Source organism: Amphiura filiformis, chromosome 19 (genome assembly GCF_039555335.1).
Source record: "Amphiura filiformis chromosome 19, Afil_fr2py, whole genome shotgun sequence".
NCBI lineage: Eukaryota > Metazoa > Echinodermata > Ophiuroidea > Amphilepidida > Amphiuridae > Amphiura > Amphiura filiformis.
The window spans coordinates 10,262,535-10,283,229 of record NC_092646.1 but is presented as its reverse complement, the minus strand read 5'-3'; the positions used below and the strand labels follow the sequence as shown (position 1 = coordinate 10,283,229).

Genomic DNA, 20,695 nt, shown 5'->3' with positions numbered 1-20,695 from the left:
TGAATTGGAACCCTCATTTCATACACTTTTATGTATCAAAACTGTATCAAATTAACATTGCATACACATTTTATACATATCAAAAGTGTATCAAATGCCAAGATAATGTATCAAAAAAGTATCAAATGAAATGTATCATTTAATTTCATACATATTTGATACATAATTATATCAAAAGTGTATCAAATATGTAACTGTATCAAATCAGGGTTCCAATTTAAACTGTATCAAATTAGCATTGAAATTTGTATCCTTTCATTTGATACACATTTCATACATAATTTATATCAAAAGTGTATGAAATATGTAACTGTATCAAATCAGGGTTCCAATTTAAACTGTATCAAATTAGCATTGAAATTTTTATCCTTTCATTTCATACATAATTATATCAAAAGTGTATGAAATATGTAACTATCAAATCAGGGTTCCAATTTAAACTGTATCAAATTAGCATTGAAATTTTTATCCTTTCATTTGATACACATTTCATACATAATTTATATCAAAAGTGTATGAAATATGTAACTGTATCAAATCAGGGTTCCAATTTAAACTGTATCAAATTAGATTTGAAATTTTTATCCTTTCATTTCATACACATTTCATACATAATTTATATCAAAAGTGTATCAAATATGTAACTGTATCAAATCAGGGTTCCAATTTAAACTGTATCAAATTAGATTTGAAATTTTTATCCTTTCATTTCATACACATTTCATACATAATTATATCAAAAGTGTATCAAATATGTAACTGTATCAAATCAGGGTTCCAATTTAAACTGTATCAAATTAGCGTTGAAATTTTTATCCTTTCATTTTATACACATTTCATACATAATTTATATCAAAAGTGTATGAAATATGTAACTGTATCAAATCAGGGTTCCAATTTAAACTGTATCAAATTAGATTTGAAATTTTTATCCTTTCATTTCATACACATTTCATACATAATTATATCAAAAGTGTATCAAATATGTAACTGTATCAAATCAGGGTTCCAATTTAAACTGTATCAAATTAGATTTGAAATTGTTATCCTTTCATTTCATACACATTTCATACATAATTATATCAAAAGTGTATCAAATATGTAACTGTATCAAATCAGTGTTCCAATTTAAACTGTATCAAATTAGCGTTGAAATTTTTATCCTTTCATTTCATACACATTTCATACATAATTATATCAAAAGTGTATGAAATATGTAACTGTATCAAATCAGGGTTCCAATTTAAACTGTATCAAATTAGCGTTGAAATTTTTATCCTTTCATTTGATACACATTTCATACATAATTTATATCAAAAGTGTATGAAATATGTAACTGTATCAATCAGGGTTCCAATTTAAACTGTATCAAATTAGATTTGAAATTTTTATCCTTTCATTTCATACACATTTCATACATAATTATATCAAAAGTGTATCAAATATGTAACTGTATCAAATCAAGGTTCCAATTTAAACTGTATCAAATTAGATTTGAAATTTTTATCCTTTCATTTCATACACATTTCATACATAATTATATCAAAAGTGTATCAAATATGTAACTGTATCAAATCAGGGTTCCAATTTAAACTGTATCAAATTAGCTTTGAAATTTTTATCCTTTCATTTTATACACATTTCATACATAATTTATATCAAAAGTGTATGAAATATGTAACTGTATCAAATCAGGGTTCCAATTTAAACTGTATCAAATTAGATTTGAAATTTTTATCCTTTCATTTCATACACATTTCATACATAATTATATCAAAAGTGTATCAAATATGTAACTGTATCAAATCAGGGTTCCAATTTAAACTGTATCAAATTAGCGTTGAAATTCTTATCCTTTCATTTCATACATATTTGATACATAATTATATCAAAAGTGTATCAAATATGCCACTGTATCAAATCAGTGTTCCAATTTAAACTATCAAATTAGCGTTGAAATTCTTATCCTTTCATTTCATACACCTTTTATACATAATTAAATCAAAAGCGTATCAAATATGTCACTGTATCAAATCAGCATTCCAATTCTAATGCTGGCCAGTGGGACCGCCCTATTTTTGATAGATGCCGTTTGATACACTTTTGATAAAGTTTTCTGATACACTTTTGATACAGTTTTTTTGATACACTTTTGATAGTTTTTTTGATACACTTTTGATACATTTTTGATACACTTTTGATACAGTTTTTTATACACTTTTGATATAGTTTTGATACAGTTTTTGATACACTTTTGATACAGTTTTTATGCAATTTTGATACAGTTTTTTATACACTTTATATATACACTATATACATATGACCCTAAAGCTTAAAGTGAAGGGGTCAAAGGTCAAATTTTGAAATTAGTCTAATCAAGCTCAAATTCAACACTGCCCTCTACTGCCAATGCTGACCTCTAGCACTTTCCCCATCACGGAACAGCTCAATGCACTTCCCCTATCAATGTTCAAAATTACAACGCAATAGGACAAATGTGTGAGAAAGTATTGCAAAAAAGAAGCAAAACCCAACCAAAATGGAACATACATACATCAGAAGGCCCGCTTGGAAAGCAGTGCTTGTCACTGAAGTTGTTACCCTCAAAAAGAGACAAAAAGACTACCAATAACAAAAAGATTCAGAAGGGTTTTTTACTATACAGGCATGTGCTATTATTCATGCTTAATAATATATACATAGAGGCCCTATATATAATATATAGTAAGCTTACCTTATCAGAACAAAGTCAATAAAATATCCTCTTTAATCACAGTCCCTGATTACAACTACATTGTAACCTAATGTACAGTCTACAAGCATGTTTGTATCTTCATCATGATAAATAAAACACCATAATTTGCTCTTAAAATACAGTACATTTCCAAATGTAAATCCTGGTGTTAACTGCATGCATGCCACATGGGCAAATTTGAAAATGATGAGTCATTATCTAGACATGTGATCAGTTATTGATACAGTTTTGATACACTACAAAAGGTCAGTTTATGAAAGCCCAATTTGATACACTTTTGATATACCTCTAGCCACCCAAAATAAACTAAGTCCAATTTAATACGCTTTTGATACACTGTAGGCAGCCAGAATTGGACTAAGTCCAATTTGATATACTTTTGATATACCTCTAGCCACCATAAATTAACTAAGTTCAATTTGATACACTTTACATACACTAAAAAACAGGCAAAGTCCAATTTAATACACTTTTGATACACTGTATGCAGCCAGAATTTGACTAAGTCCAATTTGATACACTTTTGATATACATCTAGCACCAAAAATGAACTAAGTTCATTTTGATACACTTTACATACACTAAAAAACTGCAAAATCCAATTTGATACACTTTTGATACACCACAAGCATGGCCAAAATTAACTAAGTTCAAATTCGATACACTTTTGATACATTTTTGATACAGTTAGGTGGTATTTGATACAGTTTTGATACCCTATATTTTCAGTTGATACATTTTCAATACACCTTTAGTATATCAAAACTGTATCAAATTGCCGCTTGATACAGTTTTAATACACTTTGATACACTTTTGATACACTTCTTGCTGTATAGAATTTCTGCTAGGGCATGTACAAAATATTTCTTGCAGATTAATTCGTTTAGCAAAGATATCGTGAAATTTGAATTTCGCTCTGGTGCACCAGAACGAAATTACAACGTATTGTCTATGGAGCAGTGTAATACACATAATCATGCATAACTCGCAAACGCAATATCGGAATCAACTGACATTTTGGGAATATGCTTTTTTCGTGGATATGTACTGAAAAATGTCATAAAAAGAGGATGCTAGGATCACGAAATACTCCTTTAATTGAATGTTTATTGACTCTTGTAATAACCCAGCAATGTGGGTATACACAAGTATAATATATATTTTCCATTACAAAATAATACTGGTGTTCATAAAAGCAGGGAAATGAGACAAATGTCCCTGACAAAAGCTAGCAAGACTACAATGCATGTGTTATTTGTTTATTTTGTTTATTCAAAACATATGGTCAAAATTTGCCCGTTTTCAGCTCGTTTGCTTCCGACACGTGTCTACATGAAGAAATATGAGAAAAAGTCCCAATGATTTATTTTAGAGATGGAGTTTTGGCGCGAATTTGAACAATGTCCGGTTTAGAAAATTTAGTGATTTTTTAGGGTTAAATTTGCACACTTTTTCTTTGCGGCAAAATAGCAAAAAAAGTCGGTGGTTAGCAATATATTCCGTTGAAAGAATAATATTCTATACATGATCAGCTTTAATTTGATACCAAGTTTTATAGCTGAAATACATTTTTCAATTGCCAAAACGTGATCCAAAAGTGCATCTTTCCCATTTAATGGTGGTGCACCCCCTTACTCCAGATTTGTTTAGCACATCAAGCTACAACTGAGCCAAATTTGGTACTTTTACGGAAAAATGCACAATACTTTCATGCATCATGCATTTTCAATTGAATGAACATAGCTTTCAACAGGTGTACTCGATCCAATCTCGATTGTATATCGCGTATTTGAAACTACAACACAAACGCACAACCTTGGTTACATAATTAAAATATAACCAATCACAAGTGAGTTGGCATGGTTGAATTCACTTTTGCGTTATGCATGCACAGTGGCACAAGCTGACATACATCGCGAAAAATCATCACGCTATGTCAGGCTATGTTCATTCAATTGAAATTTCTAGTATAGAAACTGTATCTTCTGAAGATAATGTGATCCAATTCAACTAAACATCCGGGCTAAACATAATCACTAAAACATAATTGGATGTTTTTTCAGACTGCTATGTACAGAAGATAGCATGGTCTGTTTTATATCGCAAGGAAATTAATGTTGTCCCTATTGAAATAGAAATTCTTACTTTTTTATAGCCAATATTGATGCACTTTCATTTATTTTCAGCCTGATTTTAGGCTTTTGAGCCCAGTTTTACTTTTTTCCCCCAATTTTTGACATAGGAGGAATATCATGCCTGTAACACACCACTAAAATCTGGTACAGGCTGCTATCTTCTGTAGATATCATGGTACGATTTATATAAATTAAAAGACACCCTGAAAACAATATTGGTTAGAATTTGCTATCTACTGAAGATAGCCTGTTTCATTTTAATAAGAACTAAATGTACCATTAACAATGGGGGTCAAAATATGAAAATGCTCCGATCGATTTTGACAAAAGAGCTATCAAAATGTTATCAAAATGTTGACAAAAGAGTTATCAAAATGTAATCAAAAGAGTTATCAAAATTATTCATTAATTTCATGTTTAAGATTATGATTACAAACTTGATGTATACAATATCAGAAATACGAACTTTCTGGTACAAGGCCATGTAATTACTACACTGCAAAATTCCTGGCGACAGAGTGACTACATCGCACTGGAACTCTGAAGTCACTACCGCCGTCAATCCAGAATAACCTACCCTATGGTGGCCGACAGAGTCACTACAGGAGAGTGACTACATCGGAAACAAGGCAGTAGGGTACTATGCAGCAGTGTCATCACGTAGTGACTACAACTGCTAGCCTCCGATGTATTACCTGCTCGATGCTGCATCGGCGACTCATGATGTACACCACCGACTAGATTCCGACAGTGGTCCACATCTTGTAGTCAGATCAAAGTGACTTCCGTAGCCAGTGCCCCATGCTTCGCCTGCTCGGTGCCCAGTCGGCGAACTTCAAGGTGACTACGCTGCCGAAAGGTCGTTGACCGAACCCTGTTATGAGTTCGAACACTCTGGGGACGCCAGATATCTACCAAATCTGCCGCTGATGATGACAAATACGCGTATCATGCTTGTTTACTGCTTGTATGCGCTCGTGAATGGAATGAGTTGGTTTTATAATTAATTGATTGATGCATGCTGTACAGTGGGTCTGTGGTTCTACTGCCGTCTTTGTTTTTGTTTTGTTTTTATCGTGCTTTTGCATTCTTTATCATTTATATTTCAACTGTGAGACTTCCGATTCATTTTGTTTCATTTATTTATTGTTCTCTTTTATAATATTTTAATTCTTTTCGTGCTGCCTATTTAATAATCTCATCAACTGTGTGTGTTTTATTTGCAGTTCTTGTTCGTGGTTTATTTGTTTGTTTCATTTCAAACATTTTTATTTTGTTTATTTGTTTGCTTGTTTTCCAACAAAACTTATATCATTGCTTTGTTTACTTCAGTGGTTAGATGACAAGTTTTGCTATCAAATTATGCCTATTTTTTCATATTTTGCATGATAACATTATATAGGCCTATTAAATTTTTTTAAATATTTAAAACGAATTGTGTTTTTAAATGTTTTAAAAGAGATATTAGTTTTCAGCCGAAGTTCGCAAAGTATGCCTATTATAGGCCTAGCATTTTCAATTTATACATTTATACAAAACTTTACTTATTTTGAAGCAAGAATTTGTCTGTTATATTTAAAATTGATTTATAGGCCTAGCATGCATTTTGTTTTACTTCTTGTCACTTTCCTGAAAGGTCTACTACAAATTTATACTTTTACTGCCGTAAGTTTATGCAAAACTTTGGCTTGTGCTATTTTCTTTTTCCGTTTTTCAAAATGGTGTTTTTATAGGCCTATATTAGTTTGATTTGTTTTTCATGTTGATTTTTTTTACGTTATCAAATTATGCCTATAAATCGGTGTCACATCAATATAGGCCTGTTGCAATGTTTGTTTGAAATTGTCTTATTTTTTATCACGCAAATATTAATGCTTGTTATGAATTATTATTGTTATAATTATTTATTTATTTTACACATTTAATATTTTAATTCATCAATAGGCCTACATGCTTCTTATAATATTCCTACTTTTAACTTCTTTATTTGCAATTTTTCTCAAGTTGTTTTCTTTCAAGTGTTTCTTTGTTTCTTCCATTCTTCGCTTATTGGTTTCTTTCTGTTTATTTATTTCTTAACTTTTTATTTATTTAGTTATTCAAATAACCACCAATTAACAAAAATGTATTTTATTCATCATATTAGTTTATTGAATTATACTTTGTTTACTGATCATGTTTATTTCTTTTACTAACAAATTTATTTTATTCATCTAAATAATTCCTTATTTTTAAAGTCCAGTTTGCAATTTCCCCTCCCATATCCCCTAAAAAAAGCAAGAAATAAAGAATATTATTTGAATAAATCAAGAGAATATAAAAAATATGGCAATAAAAGCAAAACCGGCAACCCAAAACGCCGGTACTGAGCACCCAGGCTCAGTCACAGTAGTCACACCGGTGTGACTCTCCTGCGAAGTCACCGGCGCACGAAGTCACTCTGTAGAAACCTAGGAGGCTGGCTACCCGGCTATTTCGGACCGGCGATATGGAAAACCGAGGTGTAGTTTCCGATGGAGTGACATTCTGGTGACATCGGCGTCACACAGATGAGAATCTTGCAGTGTACTAGTATACAGTAGCTGATTGCACCACAGTTGTGTAAGATTTATGGGTATACTGTACTGTATGGGAAATCCTATACACTGAGCACTGTGACAAGTTCATAGTGACAAGTTCAAGCAGGTTATCTAAACATCTCAAAAAAAATAACTAACCCCCCTTAAATAATGGCCATTATTCAAAAAGGGGCCATTGTATTACAAATCTGTAAAATGCGTTGGAAGCAGAATTTATTTCTGCGCATTTTGACACCTCATTTGATACGATAACCCAGAAAACAATAAAACACCGGTCAATTTAATGTAGTGAGGTCCAGATTTGAAAGTTGCACTTACATACAAATTTTTACAATACAAAAACACTCAGATATCATTACACAGATTTCCTTCCATTACACTGAATACAAAATCAATACAATTTACTGCAACTTTCAAATCTTGGGTTACATTGATTTAAATGTACGCTGTGACGTCAATATAATAGTCAATTGCTGCAAATGAGGTGTCAAAATGTGCAGAAATAAATTCTGCTTCCAACACATTTTACAGATTTGTAATACAATCACACATTTTTGAATAATGGTCATTATTTAAGGGGGGTTAGTTACTTTTTTTGAGATGTTTATAAAGTTGCCAAACCCATGATTAGAAGCCCCATTTGGTGACTAGGCCTATTAGGGGCTGTCCATAATTTTTGCCATTTTAAGTTATGCACAAAGCGTGCGTAAGAGGGGGGAGGAGGTAAACATTTTGGGCATATGTGCGTAAGGAAAATGGCGATATATTTAAGCAAAAAAAAAAAAAAAAAAAAAAAAGGAGTGAAAATTTATGGTATTTTCCAACATTTTATTCATAACTTAATAACCAATTAACCCAATAAAATATCAATGAATTGTTCAATTTGTTATAGCGTAACATATTTATAGTACAGTATGCCAACAGCGATTTTCTCTTTAAAATTTAATTTCAAGACTATTATGCACAGCGGTCCTACTTGCTTAATTTATTTCATACAAGAATATGCCTACATCAGGGGTTCTCAATTAATTTGTTTCAAGGGCCAAATTGTGTTGAACAATAATGCTGAAGGGCCAAAAAAAATCAATAGAGCGTAGCAAGCAGAGCGTCTTAGCGGGTGGGGTCCTTAGGGCCCCTGGCGGGGTTATGGGGAAGCTGAGAGGTTTAACCTATTTTTAACACAAATTTTGCATGAAAAAACATAGGTTCATTCTTTTTTCTTTGACTATTTTGATTTTTCCCCAATATTTTTTTTTAAAATTTTTTTTAAATTGAAAAAAAAAATTTAATCAGTGCCCGGCCACGGGCCACTTTTAAGGGTGCCGCAGGCCGGATTTGGCCCGCGGGCCGCCCTTTGAGAAGGCCTGGCCTACACGAAGAATGTTTCCTATCCTGGAGGATGATCAATGGCAGCAAAGGGACGTCCGTCCTGAAACTGTTAAATGTATGTAGATTGTCACTGTTCGACGACAAAAGACATGAAGCCCATAGTTTAATTGCAAGAACATTATACCAATAAAATCATCCCCCCTGATGTGATACCGAGAGGTTCCTGGTGGAAATAAGAGTATCCTAGGTTGTGCAACTAATTTGAGGTGCATTATCAGTTATATTAGTTTAGATTTGGGCATTATTTTGATTTATTAATGGCTCTCATTTTCATGAAAATATGGTGTAAGAAAGGACGTTTCTCAACATTTTTTTAAACAATCTGTAAAACATTAATCCAGGATTTAACAAATCTACCTGATCATAATATTAGTGGGTTTTTAGGGTGTTTGCCGCCGGACAAGTTCAGAACTGTTCTAAACTTGTTTAGAACTTCACATACACCAGTACAGAGTATTTGGATATCTATTTAACAATAGTACTCATGGGAAATTTTTCGCCATTTTATTTGTGCATAACTCGAGGGGGGTAAAAAGTTATGCACGCTTTGTGCGTAAGCGCAAATGGCAAAAATTATGGACGACCCCTTAGGAGTAGAACCCCCTGTGTTTTTTTTATTACATGTTTTAATCTTTTCACTTTTATTTGACACCAGTTAGGGGGTGGGGGTCATACCTTTGTGGCATTTGGAAATATGTCCATATCAGACCAAAAGGTTAGTCAGTTAGTAAGTAAGCTAGTAACATATACTAATATAGGCTGGTACCATTTCATGTTCCAGCAAAAAACCCAAATAAGCTAGAATACACTAAAATTGCCAAAAGCACAGATAAATTGGATAGAGGCTGCAAGAAATGGGCTATGAAGTTGAACTTATAAATGCAAAATTATGACAAACAATGTACAGGATATCATCCTCCATGATGCACTAGATTAAAAAGTTCAACAGTTTGTATGCCTGGGAGACTTGAAGAGATGGACCAGACTTACTGCATGGGTCTTTGTTTGGCTAAAACAAAATAAGTTTCACCACAACCTGACAAGCAGTGGAAAAATATTTTTCTTGCCCCCCCCCCCACTTTTTGAGACAAAACCCCCCAAATTACGTAAATTTCCACTTTTTGCAGCAATTTTGCCCAAAATTTGTCGATTCCCCCCCTTGAAATTCACTTTGCCCCTCCAATACCCCCCAAAAGAACTTCCTGGTGCAGCCACTGCTGACAAGGTCTTTGAAGACCAGGATCTAAAATGCCCTCAATAATCTATGTACCAATTCTTAGAAATTTCTGGAACCGCCACGGAATTCATCCCCAAACTTTGCATTATACTCCTTCTTCAGCTGCTTGAATGCTAACACTACATCATCTTCTTCTGGACCAAGCTCTGCTAATGCAACACTGTGTTAAACAAAGAAACAAAAGAGACACGTGAACATTTTTGCCTGGGGAAATGGTAAAAAAGGCATGAATAACAGTCTCTGAACTATTTTGATTGGTTACAAAGAGCCTAGAGGGCTATATGTAATAGGGCTGTATGTGATGTGATCAAGCAAATTCAGTCAGAAGCCAGAGACTATTGCTAAAATGGGCTGATTGCATGATTTTAGAGGGACGGCACCCCCTACACCCCTTCTCCCCCTGCATGAGTAAGCCAGCATTTGAGTGAATGTTATCAATTTTAATGAAATGCACACTGGCATACATGGTTCACCCAGATGAAAAATCATACACCACCTAATTTTGTCCTAATAATGCCAACCTACCTGATTGATGCTACCACTAGTCTGAAGTCATTTAGCTTATTATACACATCTCCTGATTGCAACCTGCAGGGATGAAAACAAGCACTGACATCATTTCCTGAAACTGTGTTAACATTTCCTGAAAATGTGTTTTGTCGAGGTATGTAAAACCAACATTAACAATGAGAGGACATTCCTGAACCTCATTGACTAAGGGGATGATTTGAAATGACCGCTAATTATGACTGTTTGATATTATTACCAGCAATCTGGGAAAAGAGACACATGTAGAATTGAAAAAGGTATACCATTTTGTTGAAGGAACAAAGTTCAACAAACCATAACCCCACTTCTGAATATCATTTGAAGTCAAATGATATTTTAAAGCTTATGATATATATTTGTTCTGATTGTGTAGCTCAGCGGATTGTCATGTGTCTGCATGCAGATGGAATATGAAAAGTTACTTGAAAAGTGGGACTGCAAGGATGCATAGCCCCTTGTCTATGAACACAGATTCGGACAATTTCATGCTGTCGTGGCCGGATGTCTTGGCTGCAGTTGTTATAAGCTTATATCAGTAAGCTTATAATGCGCCGTGAACTGTCATGAGGTGATGACTGACTGCGTGTCAGTGTGATAACCAGATGCATTATGTATAAATATGCCTTATGCAATGCTTGTTCTGTGCAGAGACACACTTATGTCCTGGTGGGACCAGCAATACCATCCATCGCATCATACTAAAAAATCCAAACAACCCCTAATTGAGTAACCCTATTATAAGCAACCCTTTCAAATGGGTCATTTCATTTGACCCCAAGCTGTTGTTATATTTTGACCCCAATGGGGTTACATTTTGACCAAAATATGTGGTCATTGAAATGACCACAGCCAATGGGGTCAATATTGAATAACCCAAATAAGGCAACCCTTTTTTCATTTGACCCCGAAATGTGGCAATATTTTGACCCCAATGGGGTTACTATTTGACCCAAATACGTAGTCATTGCAATGACCCTGATCAATGGGGTCAAAATGACCCCGTCCGTAGTATGGTGTTTAGTTGATAACCATGCTGGGGTCAAAAATGACCCCGTTTGGGTCATGTTTTGACCCCGTAGTATTAAGTGTGTACATGCTATATATATGTTAGTTATACCCTTTACTTTACTTTACTTTCGTTTACTTTACTCTCACAAGCAAAGACTAAGAAAGTTCTACCAGACTATAATAGAATTGTCACTTACCTGTTTTCTCGTTCAATGAGTTTCTGTGATCCGTGCTTAAAGAAGTCATAGGCATATGCATTTATGTAAACTTTTTTCCCTCGTATGTCTTTCAGATCTTCAGCAGGTTTAAGGGTGGGTATTTTGGAATGCTCAATATGAACTCCTTGACCAATTGCCTATAATAAAAGTATGTGAATATAAAAATAACAGGAAGGACTTTAGCAAAGTCTGAAAATAATATTTTTGTGGAGAAAGCAGATTCAAATCAGTGTGTTTATGTGGTTGCATTGCCAACGAAAGGACAAATTGCCCTTCTACGCATGTGTACATTCACACAATGGTGGCGCTATGGTGGGAGGGGGTGGCAGGGGCAAGGAGGGGCATTTCCCCCAAATATTTTTTCCCCCAGTTTGCCCCACCCACTTTTGAGGCAAAAAAGCCCAAATTACATAAATTTCCACTTTTTGCGGCAATTTTGTGCAAAATTTGTCAATTTAGCCCCCCTGAAATTCACTTTGCCACCCCCCCCCCCCCGAAAAAATTTAAAAATTATGATAATATGTCCTCCCATAGAAATACGTGTTAAATGGCCAAAATAACCAGTGGGGTTTCTTTCACTTTACCTTGTTATTTCGGCCTAAAATGGACAGCAACCCTTCCCGTCAGTTATCACTAATATTATTTCAACATTTTGAATAAAGAATAACAAAATCAAAATTTGACGGAAATCGTACATTAAGGCTTTAAATAACAATGATGCCAGTTGGCACAAGATAGCTATTAACCTGAGACCTCCTGGTTTGAAGCTAAATGCTGGTAGAGCATTTTTACCTGCTTAATATCTGCATCAAACATATGCAAGTTTTCATCTTTATGTCCAGATGTCATAACAAATGGTGACAATGTGGTACTCTTGTTGGATGACACTTTCATGTCTGCCATCAAGTCTCCTGGGTTGTCTGAAGAGGTTGTTTGAACTGCTGGAGGTTGTATTGCTGATTTGGAAAGGAAAAAAAAGAGAAAAATTTATAGTGTGCTATATGCACAGGTATATAAACTACAAACCTCATCAGTCAGCACATTTCACAGGAATTTGCTGACCACCGACCATGGCCCAAGACATGCATGGATCCAGGGGGTGCTTGGTGGCTGCAGCACCTCGCGGTATGAATCGCCAAAAAAGAGTCAGAGTGAAATTAAATAAAGAAAATATATGCACCAAATCGCGCAAATTGAGTTCAGAAATGCAAAATTTCTCTAGGCAAGAGGCCGCTGCCCCCTTGCACTTCCCCTGTTTTGGTCACTAACATTACAGCACCCTGGGGGAAGCAGTCCGGGATCCGTCAGTGTCCCAAAACACACATTACAAAACCAACTGGGGATGCATTTCTATACAGGCACAGAACCCTATTAGCCTACATATAACCTTCATAGTCAGGATCAGCTCCCCATAATTTGTACAATAAGTTCCTTGTCCAAGGGAGTTCCAAGCTGGCTTAATTTTTACACGAGAACAGATTTTTAACATTGCTGGGCTCAATATCATTATGCACCAGAGACTAGCATGTTACTGATTGAGCTATCTTGACACTATGTTGCTACACAAGTAATTCTAACTGCAGTAGGGCCTACCAACGTTTTATACATGATGCTGATTTATAACTTTGAAATAGGATTAGATGAAATATCTAAAACCCTGTAATATCTTCCTTCATGTTGGATAAAAAGGAAATACCTAAGGCCTTGATTTGGGGCCAAAATTAACACAAATTTGACAATTTTTGTAAATTGTTTTGTATGTTTTGGGAAATTTGGACTAAGAGTCATAAAATTATGTGAATTTCCTGACGGGTAATTTTGAAGAAAATGGCCCACCTGTATACAAATTTTCACACACAAAAAATGGACTTCTTATAGGCCTACTATACCCATTTGCACCAAGACCATCCCCCTGGCAAGTGCAGACTGAACCTACACCTCCAACTGAAATACTTTCTATGATGTTTCTGATCTAGTAACACTGTAACACTGCCAGAATTGTGGACAGTTCCTGTGTATCTTCTTGTTTAATAACTGTTTTTTTTACAAACACACCCCCACACACACCCTATTTCTCTCTATTCCTAACTCTCCCTCCCCCACTGTTCTTTCCTCATTGGCCTCTGATATATAATATGGCATATAGACCACTTGACATCATTGTTTATCAACAAAGGAGTGGTCTCTCGATATGCTTGAACGAACCACTAAACTGTTGCTTTCTTGTATAAGAAATGTGGTGGGCGATTTAAAATGCATGTGTCCTGAGCAAACTACAATACGCACGCACACTGCAAGACAAAGAACAATGGAAAAAAGTGGTCTATATAATATACAATAAAATTGTATATTACAATGCTACATGAATAGTCAACTCACCAACTTTTGAGAGAGGCAACTTGTTTTGTTTCACGGCATCATCCCGCCTGGCAGCATAGTCACAAACTATGTGAACATATCCTCTAAACACCTCAGATGCATCCTCATTGTGTTTCTTCAGAATGCTTGAAAATGGCTCTGGCATAAGCAATGAGTCTTTGAAAACAACCTGACGGTACAAAGGTCATTGTAGGATATGGTGCTTCAGGGTATATGTATTGTTGGTTGAAGCAGAAAAAAAAGTAGTTCACAGCATCTTGCGAATGGTAGTGAGCTTTAGCAAAAATTGCATTGCTCAATTCATAGCGAGCGTATAGAAGAATTCAAATATCTTTTGTAGGTCCTGTGGTTTTTGAGTTATGTTGTAAAGAGGGCTGAAACAACAACACTTTTGTAAAATGTACATAACTACATAATAACAACAATAAATTAAGCAAGTTTTCAAAGTATATGATTTGTAGAATGAACTTTTGCAAAACACCAAAGTGTTATTTTTCAATAATTGATTCAGATAATGGAAATCGATTTTTTTGGCTGCTTCGACCAACAATACCTGGTATACCCTTAAATAGGAAAATACGTCCATTATTGTAGAAAATCGCAGTAACTTTAATTTTTGACCCTTGTACAAATTGGTATTCACCCTTGATCTATTGTGGCACATAACCATAGGTCATATTGAGAAAAAAATACATACTTGTGATCCTTGGGCATAAATGAAAAATTTGATATATTCTTGAAGAGATATTTGAACACTTTCAATTTTCGACCGCTGTATGGGTGACCACTGACCCTATGCGGTAATTTAATTCAAAATGCCGAATGGTGTCATGGTGGCACCCGTCAGATTTTGAATCAGTAGGTAACTGCAGGTCTAACGAGATATAGAAAACACCAAAAAAACATTGTGCAGATGCTAAATTCGGGTTTTTGGCTTAGTCACCAGCAGTGGCGGTGCCAGGAAATTTTCGGGGGCATTAGGGGAAAAGTGAATTTCAGGGGAAAATCACTGCAAAAATGGAATTTTTGTAATTTTGGGTTTTTTTCGGGGAAACAGGGGGCAAGAGTTTTGACTCACCCCGTAGCACCGCCACTGGTCACCAGAAAGGGAGAATAGACTGAACCAAAGAGAAAATAAACTTTACCATGCAATATTTTTGGTCTAAATGCATAAGTTATTTCTTCAGACCCAATATCGATTAATTGATATCAAAGGAAAAAGGTCTATACTGTTGTTTATCAAACAAACCTTTGAATGGACTCCCTCTTCCTCAATAGTTTTAACCATAGCCATAGGTTCCAGAATCCTACCAAACATATGAGCAAGAACTAACACTAAGGTCTCCATCACACTCTTGGAAAAAGTACCATCTAAATCAAAATTAAGAGAACAACATGAAATCATTAAAAAAAATAATGCCAAAAGTCAGATTTGTTTGTCCTGTAGTACAGTGCGCAAAAGAATTAAGGTACCAGTTATATTCATCCCTGTATATCCTAAACAAAGACAAATATGTTAAAATTATAACAAGCAGCTAATTTGCCTCTACCCTTTAGCTCTGATTTAAGACCTTATTTGTTGAAATTGGTTGAGAATTACAGAAACAGTATTCTATAACCTAAGAAAGGAACACAATCAAAACTTTTATCAATGAAAGCATGACACTAGTTGAAATAAGCTAATCAATGGAAAGCATGGTGCTCGTTCTCTTGTTCGAGAACATTTTGTGTAATAGGGCATGCAATGGAGCAAACTGCAACTTTTGAATTTGCATTTTCCTTGGGTTTTGGGATCATCATGTCTTTATTTATTGAACAATTTTAACAAATGAGGTCTTAATTCTGAGCTAAAAGATGCAGTTTATTAGCTGCTGGTTCCAATTATTACATATTTGTCTTTGGTTAGGATATACAGGGGTGAACATAACTGGTACCTTAATTCTTTTGCGCACTGTACTTTCGCATTTGGATCAATGATGTTCATTAGCACATTGGGGTATTCCAGTTGAAATCCATACTACCCTATTGAAGATTTTGGATATATCTTCCACAGAGGGTGTATGAATTTCAAATGGAATGAACACATTAGCAGCTCCATTTGAAACTCATCCTCCTTCAGTGGAAGATTCTGGTTGAAGATTTCTCAGAGGATGTATGAAATTCAAATGAAGCTGCCTATATTTACAGATTCGGTAATCTGCCCAACCTGTTTAGGTTTATGATCTGGTGTGTAACTGATCCAGGCTTTGTAATTATTTTGGATCTTGGCGCAACCAAGACAAAACACAATGGTGAATTTTACTGATCAGAATTAAGTATCAAATCTGAGACAGTTTATTCAGGTAACAAATGAGCCACAAACTGTCTGGTAAAAGAATTCAACAGCCCATTTTTTGGATTTTCTCATTTTGGAGCACTTTTGTTAGTATCATAGGTGTTAAACATGAAACAGGCATACTCGTATTTTCCATAAGTTTCAGTCAAATTGAAGCCATTTACAATGTGACTTCCAGATTACCTTAGAAATAGGACGATCTCTCTTGTTTTTACCCACACCTTCCCATTTATTTTCAGAAAGTACACATATTTGCCCAATCAGAACCATTTTCTGAAATTTTGCAACAAATCATGACATGACCCTTCCCATAATATATATTTTGACCAACCTTGGCAACGATCTATTGCTTCCAGAGGAAAAATTACATTTTTAGTATTTGTGTTAAACCCCAAGATGACCCTTGACCTCAATATCTTCACATCACCGAGTCACCCACCTGCACAAGTCTAAGCTCCCTAGTATAGTGATACTTTTAGAATGGCATCTATTTTATGAATTAAATTTGCACATTCACACACACCCCTACACACAAGACAGAAATAGCGACTGCATAGTATCTTTCTGAACTAATTCAGGTGAGACAAAAATAAGACATCAGAGCAGATTATTACATGTTTTGTGCGTGCAATAGACATGATATATTGCGATCAAATCCACCTATAATTGTTGACTGTTTGGTGGTACAAAGTTAGACAAAATATTTATTCAGAAAATTGCTGAATGGGCCTTTAATGAGTGGAGTTCTGCAAATAATGCATTGATTCAGGTTATTGGGATGGAAATAGCAAAATTGAATCATATTGTTTTTCTTTGTTTAAAAAAAATCATCTTAAAAGAACCAGCCTACCTTTGCTACGTTTGCATAGATCATGAAAAGCGCCCTCTTGCAGCATGCTAACAAAAGCTAGATTGGCAGGTTCATGGTAGTGAAGATGGGTGGCTAACCCTGATAGACCTATGGGTGTGCCATCCGGCTCTAGCAAGCCCTGTAATCAAATCAAAGTGAAAATCAAATATTTGGTAAAATAACACAAAGATGTTCATAAAACATTATAAACATGTTATAACCATGTTTTGGTTTTATTGAAAATGTTATAAAATCATTTAAACGTCGGGTTAAATAAAGGTCATGGTAACATTAAAAAAATGTATTATATGGAAAAATGTTGTGAAAATGTTATTGTAAAATATTTTTGGCAAACATGTTTGCAAAATATTCTGACATCTCGGTTATCAGTTATCTCAGTTATCTGTGCTCATTAGTATGATGATGCAATAATTGTTCACGAGGGATACCTGCGCTTGCAGATGCTTTGTGAATTGAGCCTTTTTTGAGATTTGGTTAGGTTAGGATTATAGGGGAAACTTTTTTTGCCTAACTTCCTGATCACTGACTAGATTAGTGGGTGAAACTTTTTTGCCTAACTCCTTGATCAATGACTAGATTAATATATAGGTGAAACAATTTTGCCTAACTTCTTGATAAATAGGTGAACATTTTTTGCCTAACTTCCTGATTATTGACTAGATAAATTTGTGCTTAACTGTTTTTCCTTAACTTCTTGATAAAAAAATCAACCATTTTGTGCAAAATTGACGCAAAAAGTGCAAATTTGTGTAATTTTGGGTTTTAACTGCGGGAGGCAAGAGCTCTGACTGGGGGGCATTTCCCCATGCCGCCGCCACTGCTGCTATTACAACACTTGGGGGAATGTCCCTCATAATCATGCATAACTCGCAAATATGAAAGCAGGGTAATAATTACGAGAGGGGTTGCTTATAAACCTTTTCATATCGTGTGAATCGGCATCGGAAATGTTTGCAAAATAATCACATGGACGCGAGCGTCTTTACACGTAAATACACATAAACGCTTCTCAACTGCGTGCATTGATGCAGCGCACAACTGGCGAAAGTGTGCGCCCAAGAACTGCGTATGATGACCCGTTTTAAAAACTGGGTCATCACTTCGGAAAACTTCGATATGAAAAGGTCTATTAGGTGTACACTAACTTTTCTTACCACATGTATAAGGTAATTCACACTGAAGAGAAAGAAATGTTTGACGACTTCTTCCATATCTTTTGCATTGTGACACACAAATGGGTGGTTCAGTAATGCTAGCACCTGTGAATTAAATAACAAAATAAAACTTTTTTATGTTATAATTCATTGTGATACTTCAGTCTGTATGTATAGGCTAGGCACGGAGTTTCGTAGCGATTTAAAACGGCAAAATCGCTGGCCACTTTTTCAAAATGCTTGTAAATGCGCCAAAAAATAGGTCAAAATGTGCTAAAATGCGTGATCCCCTGTTATCAATGCAAAACACGAAAAAACATCGGTAAAACGATGGCATGTCAATCAATTACGAACGACTTCCGGTTCATTTCCAGTTTCTGGAAAAAATACGACCATCACAAATCGTCGATCGAAATGTCGAAAGCAAGGGCAAATTTCCCCACATTATGCTTGGTTTAATGATCGTTATTTGTATTTTGATGTACATAAGTGAAGTTAGAACCAATATTATGAATTTTCTTGTAAATGCTGCCGATTTGGGGCATGAAATCGTAAGTTTTAACTTTACGCTTATCGATGGGTCAAAATCGTGAACATTCTCGATGGAACCCAAAATGCGCTTTGGACACCCAAATGCGCGAAAATGTGCGCTTTTGCGCGAACCGCGCAAAACTCCGGTGCCTTGTATAGGCCTTATGCAGAACCCTAGGACATTTTGCTTGTGTTTTTTCCATACCTGAACACACATACACAAAGAACATGCGCGCATTTGGGGGGGGGGGGGTTGTGGTGCAAGGTAAAAACAAGGGCAGCAAAAAAGAAAGAGTAGGAAAAAGAATTATTAAAGATATAAGGGTGTCAAAATTATGAAAAATGTTAAAAAAATTGTGAAACAAATGGAACTCTTAAAATTTTTTTTGCTTTTAGGTCTAGCGCTGCACCTAAAATCCCCCTTTTTTATTTTTTTTGTTTGCTCACCACTTTTTCAAACCATCTAAAAAATTGGGTCAACCTTTTTGGGCTTTGATGAAGGGGGCAGCAAAATGTACCTTTTCTGCAGCACTTTCTACGCCACCACAATTATTTAAATTCTCACCTTTTCATGAGCATCTCTCTGATCATTAGAGTTGTGAGTTAGCACCATGAGTCTTAGCACAAAGCTGACACTGAATGGAAAATGACCTCTCAGCTGAGGCAAACCAGATGTAATAAGATGCTGAACCTTCTGAGGTGGAACACAGAAGAAGATAACATTGCCGACAAGGTCAAAGCCACGACGACCTGAACGACCAGACATCTGTATGAACAAACAGAAAGATACAAAATTGTAATTTCTACTGGAATATAAAAGAAAACATTGCCAACAAGATCAAAGACATTGGCAAAAAATATTCATTCCCGGTATTCATTTTGGCTGAAAAGAGGAACTCTCACATCCCTGATCATGATAAGGAGTATACAAGAGCAAGTTAGCGCAGCGGTTGTTGCGATATGTTTGCCACAGTTCGGCTGCAACCAGCATAGTTGATGCGATGATTCTGCCGATTCCCCAGTGGCAGTAAAATTACAGCACTTTGACTCCTCTGGCAAATGCGCAATATAAATTAAAAATTTATTTATTTACGCGATATCCTTACACTCGCATCATAAATTCACATAAGCGCTTGCCAGTCCCATGCATTATGAGAAGCGCAACTAGTACATGTATACATGCTGCGCCCAGCAGATACATGCATGACCCGGAATATTATCATAAATAAACGGCAGCTGGAACATCTATTGTGTCTTTTCCTGTATAGTTTTGTCAGCCAGATGGTATACATAACTTTTCTGACCATTTTCCTTATAATGTCTGGTTTTGTCTTCCCAAGTCATGTTATTCATTCATAGTGATCCTTTGTTCTTCTATCTTTTATTTATGAACTAAAATTATCATAACGAAAATACTTGCCTGTCTGAATGACAGAGGTTTAAGCCATAGATCTTCACAGGCAAACACCACAGTCTTGCAAGGCATGTGGATTCCCAGAGCTAGTGTGGAAGTTGCAGTGACCACCTTCAATACAAAAAAAAAAAGAACATGAC

General features: G+C 35.3%; 1 protein-coding gene across 1 annotated transcript in view; it reads right to left on the bottom strand.

The window, feature by feature from the left end:
* Window positions 1–10,041: 10,041 nt before the first annotated feature.
* The window catches only part of LOC140140373 (probable ATP-dependent RNA helicase DDX60), a 65,056-nt gene continuing 54,402 nt past the window's right edge, over window positions 10,042–20,695 (bottom strand). Inside the window, exons 34-43 of the mRNA XM_072162134.1 lie at window positions 20,562–20,666; window positions 19,707–19,907; window positions 18,611–18,715; window positions 17,436–17,574; window positions 15,500–15,621; window positions 14,251–14,419; window positions 12,664–12,827; window positions 11,851–12,008; window positions 10,622–10,684; window positions 10,042–10,256 (exon numbers count right to left, since the gene is read on the bottom strand). Coding sequence (XP_072018235.1) covers window positions 10,136–10,256; window positions 10,622–10,684; window positions 11,851–12,008; window positions 12,664–12,827; window positions 14,251–14,419; window positions 15,500–15,621; window positions 17,436–17,574; window positions 18,611–18,715; window positions 19,707–19,907; window positions 20,562–20,666 — 1,347 coding nt within the window. The 3' untranslated portion in view covers window positions 10,042–10,135. The remainder of the gene's footprint in view (window positions 10,257–10,621; window positions 10,685–11,850; window positions 12,009–12,663; window positions 12,828–14,250; window positions 14,420–15,499; window positions 15,622–17,435; window positions 17,575–18,610; window positions 18,716–19,706; window positions 19,908–20,561; window positions 20,667–20,695) is intronic.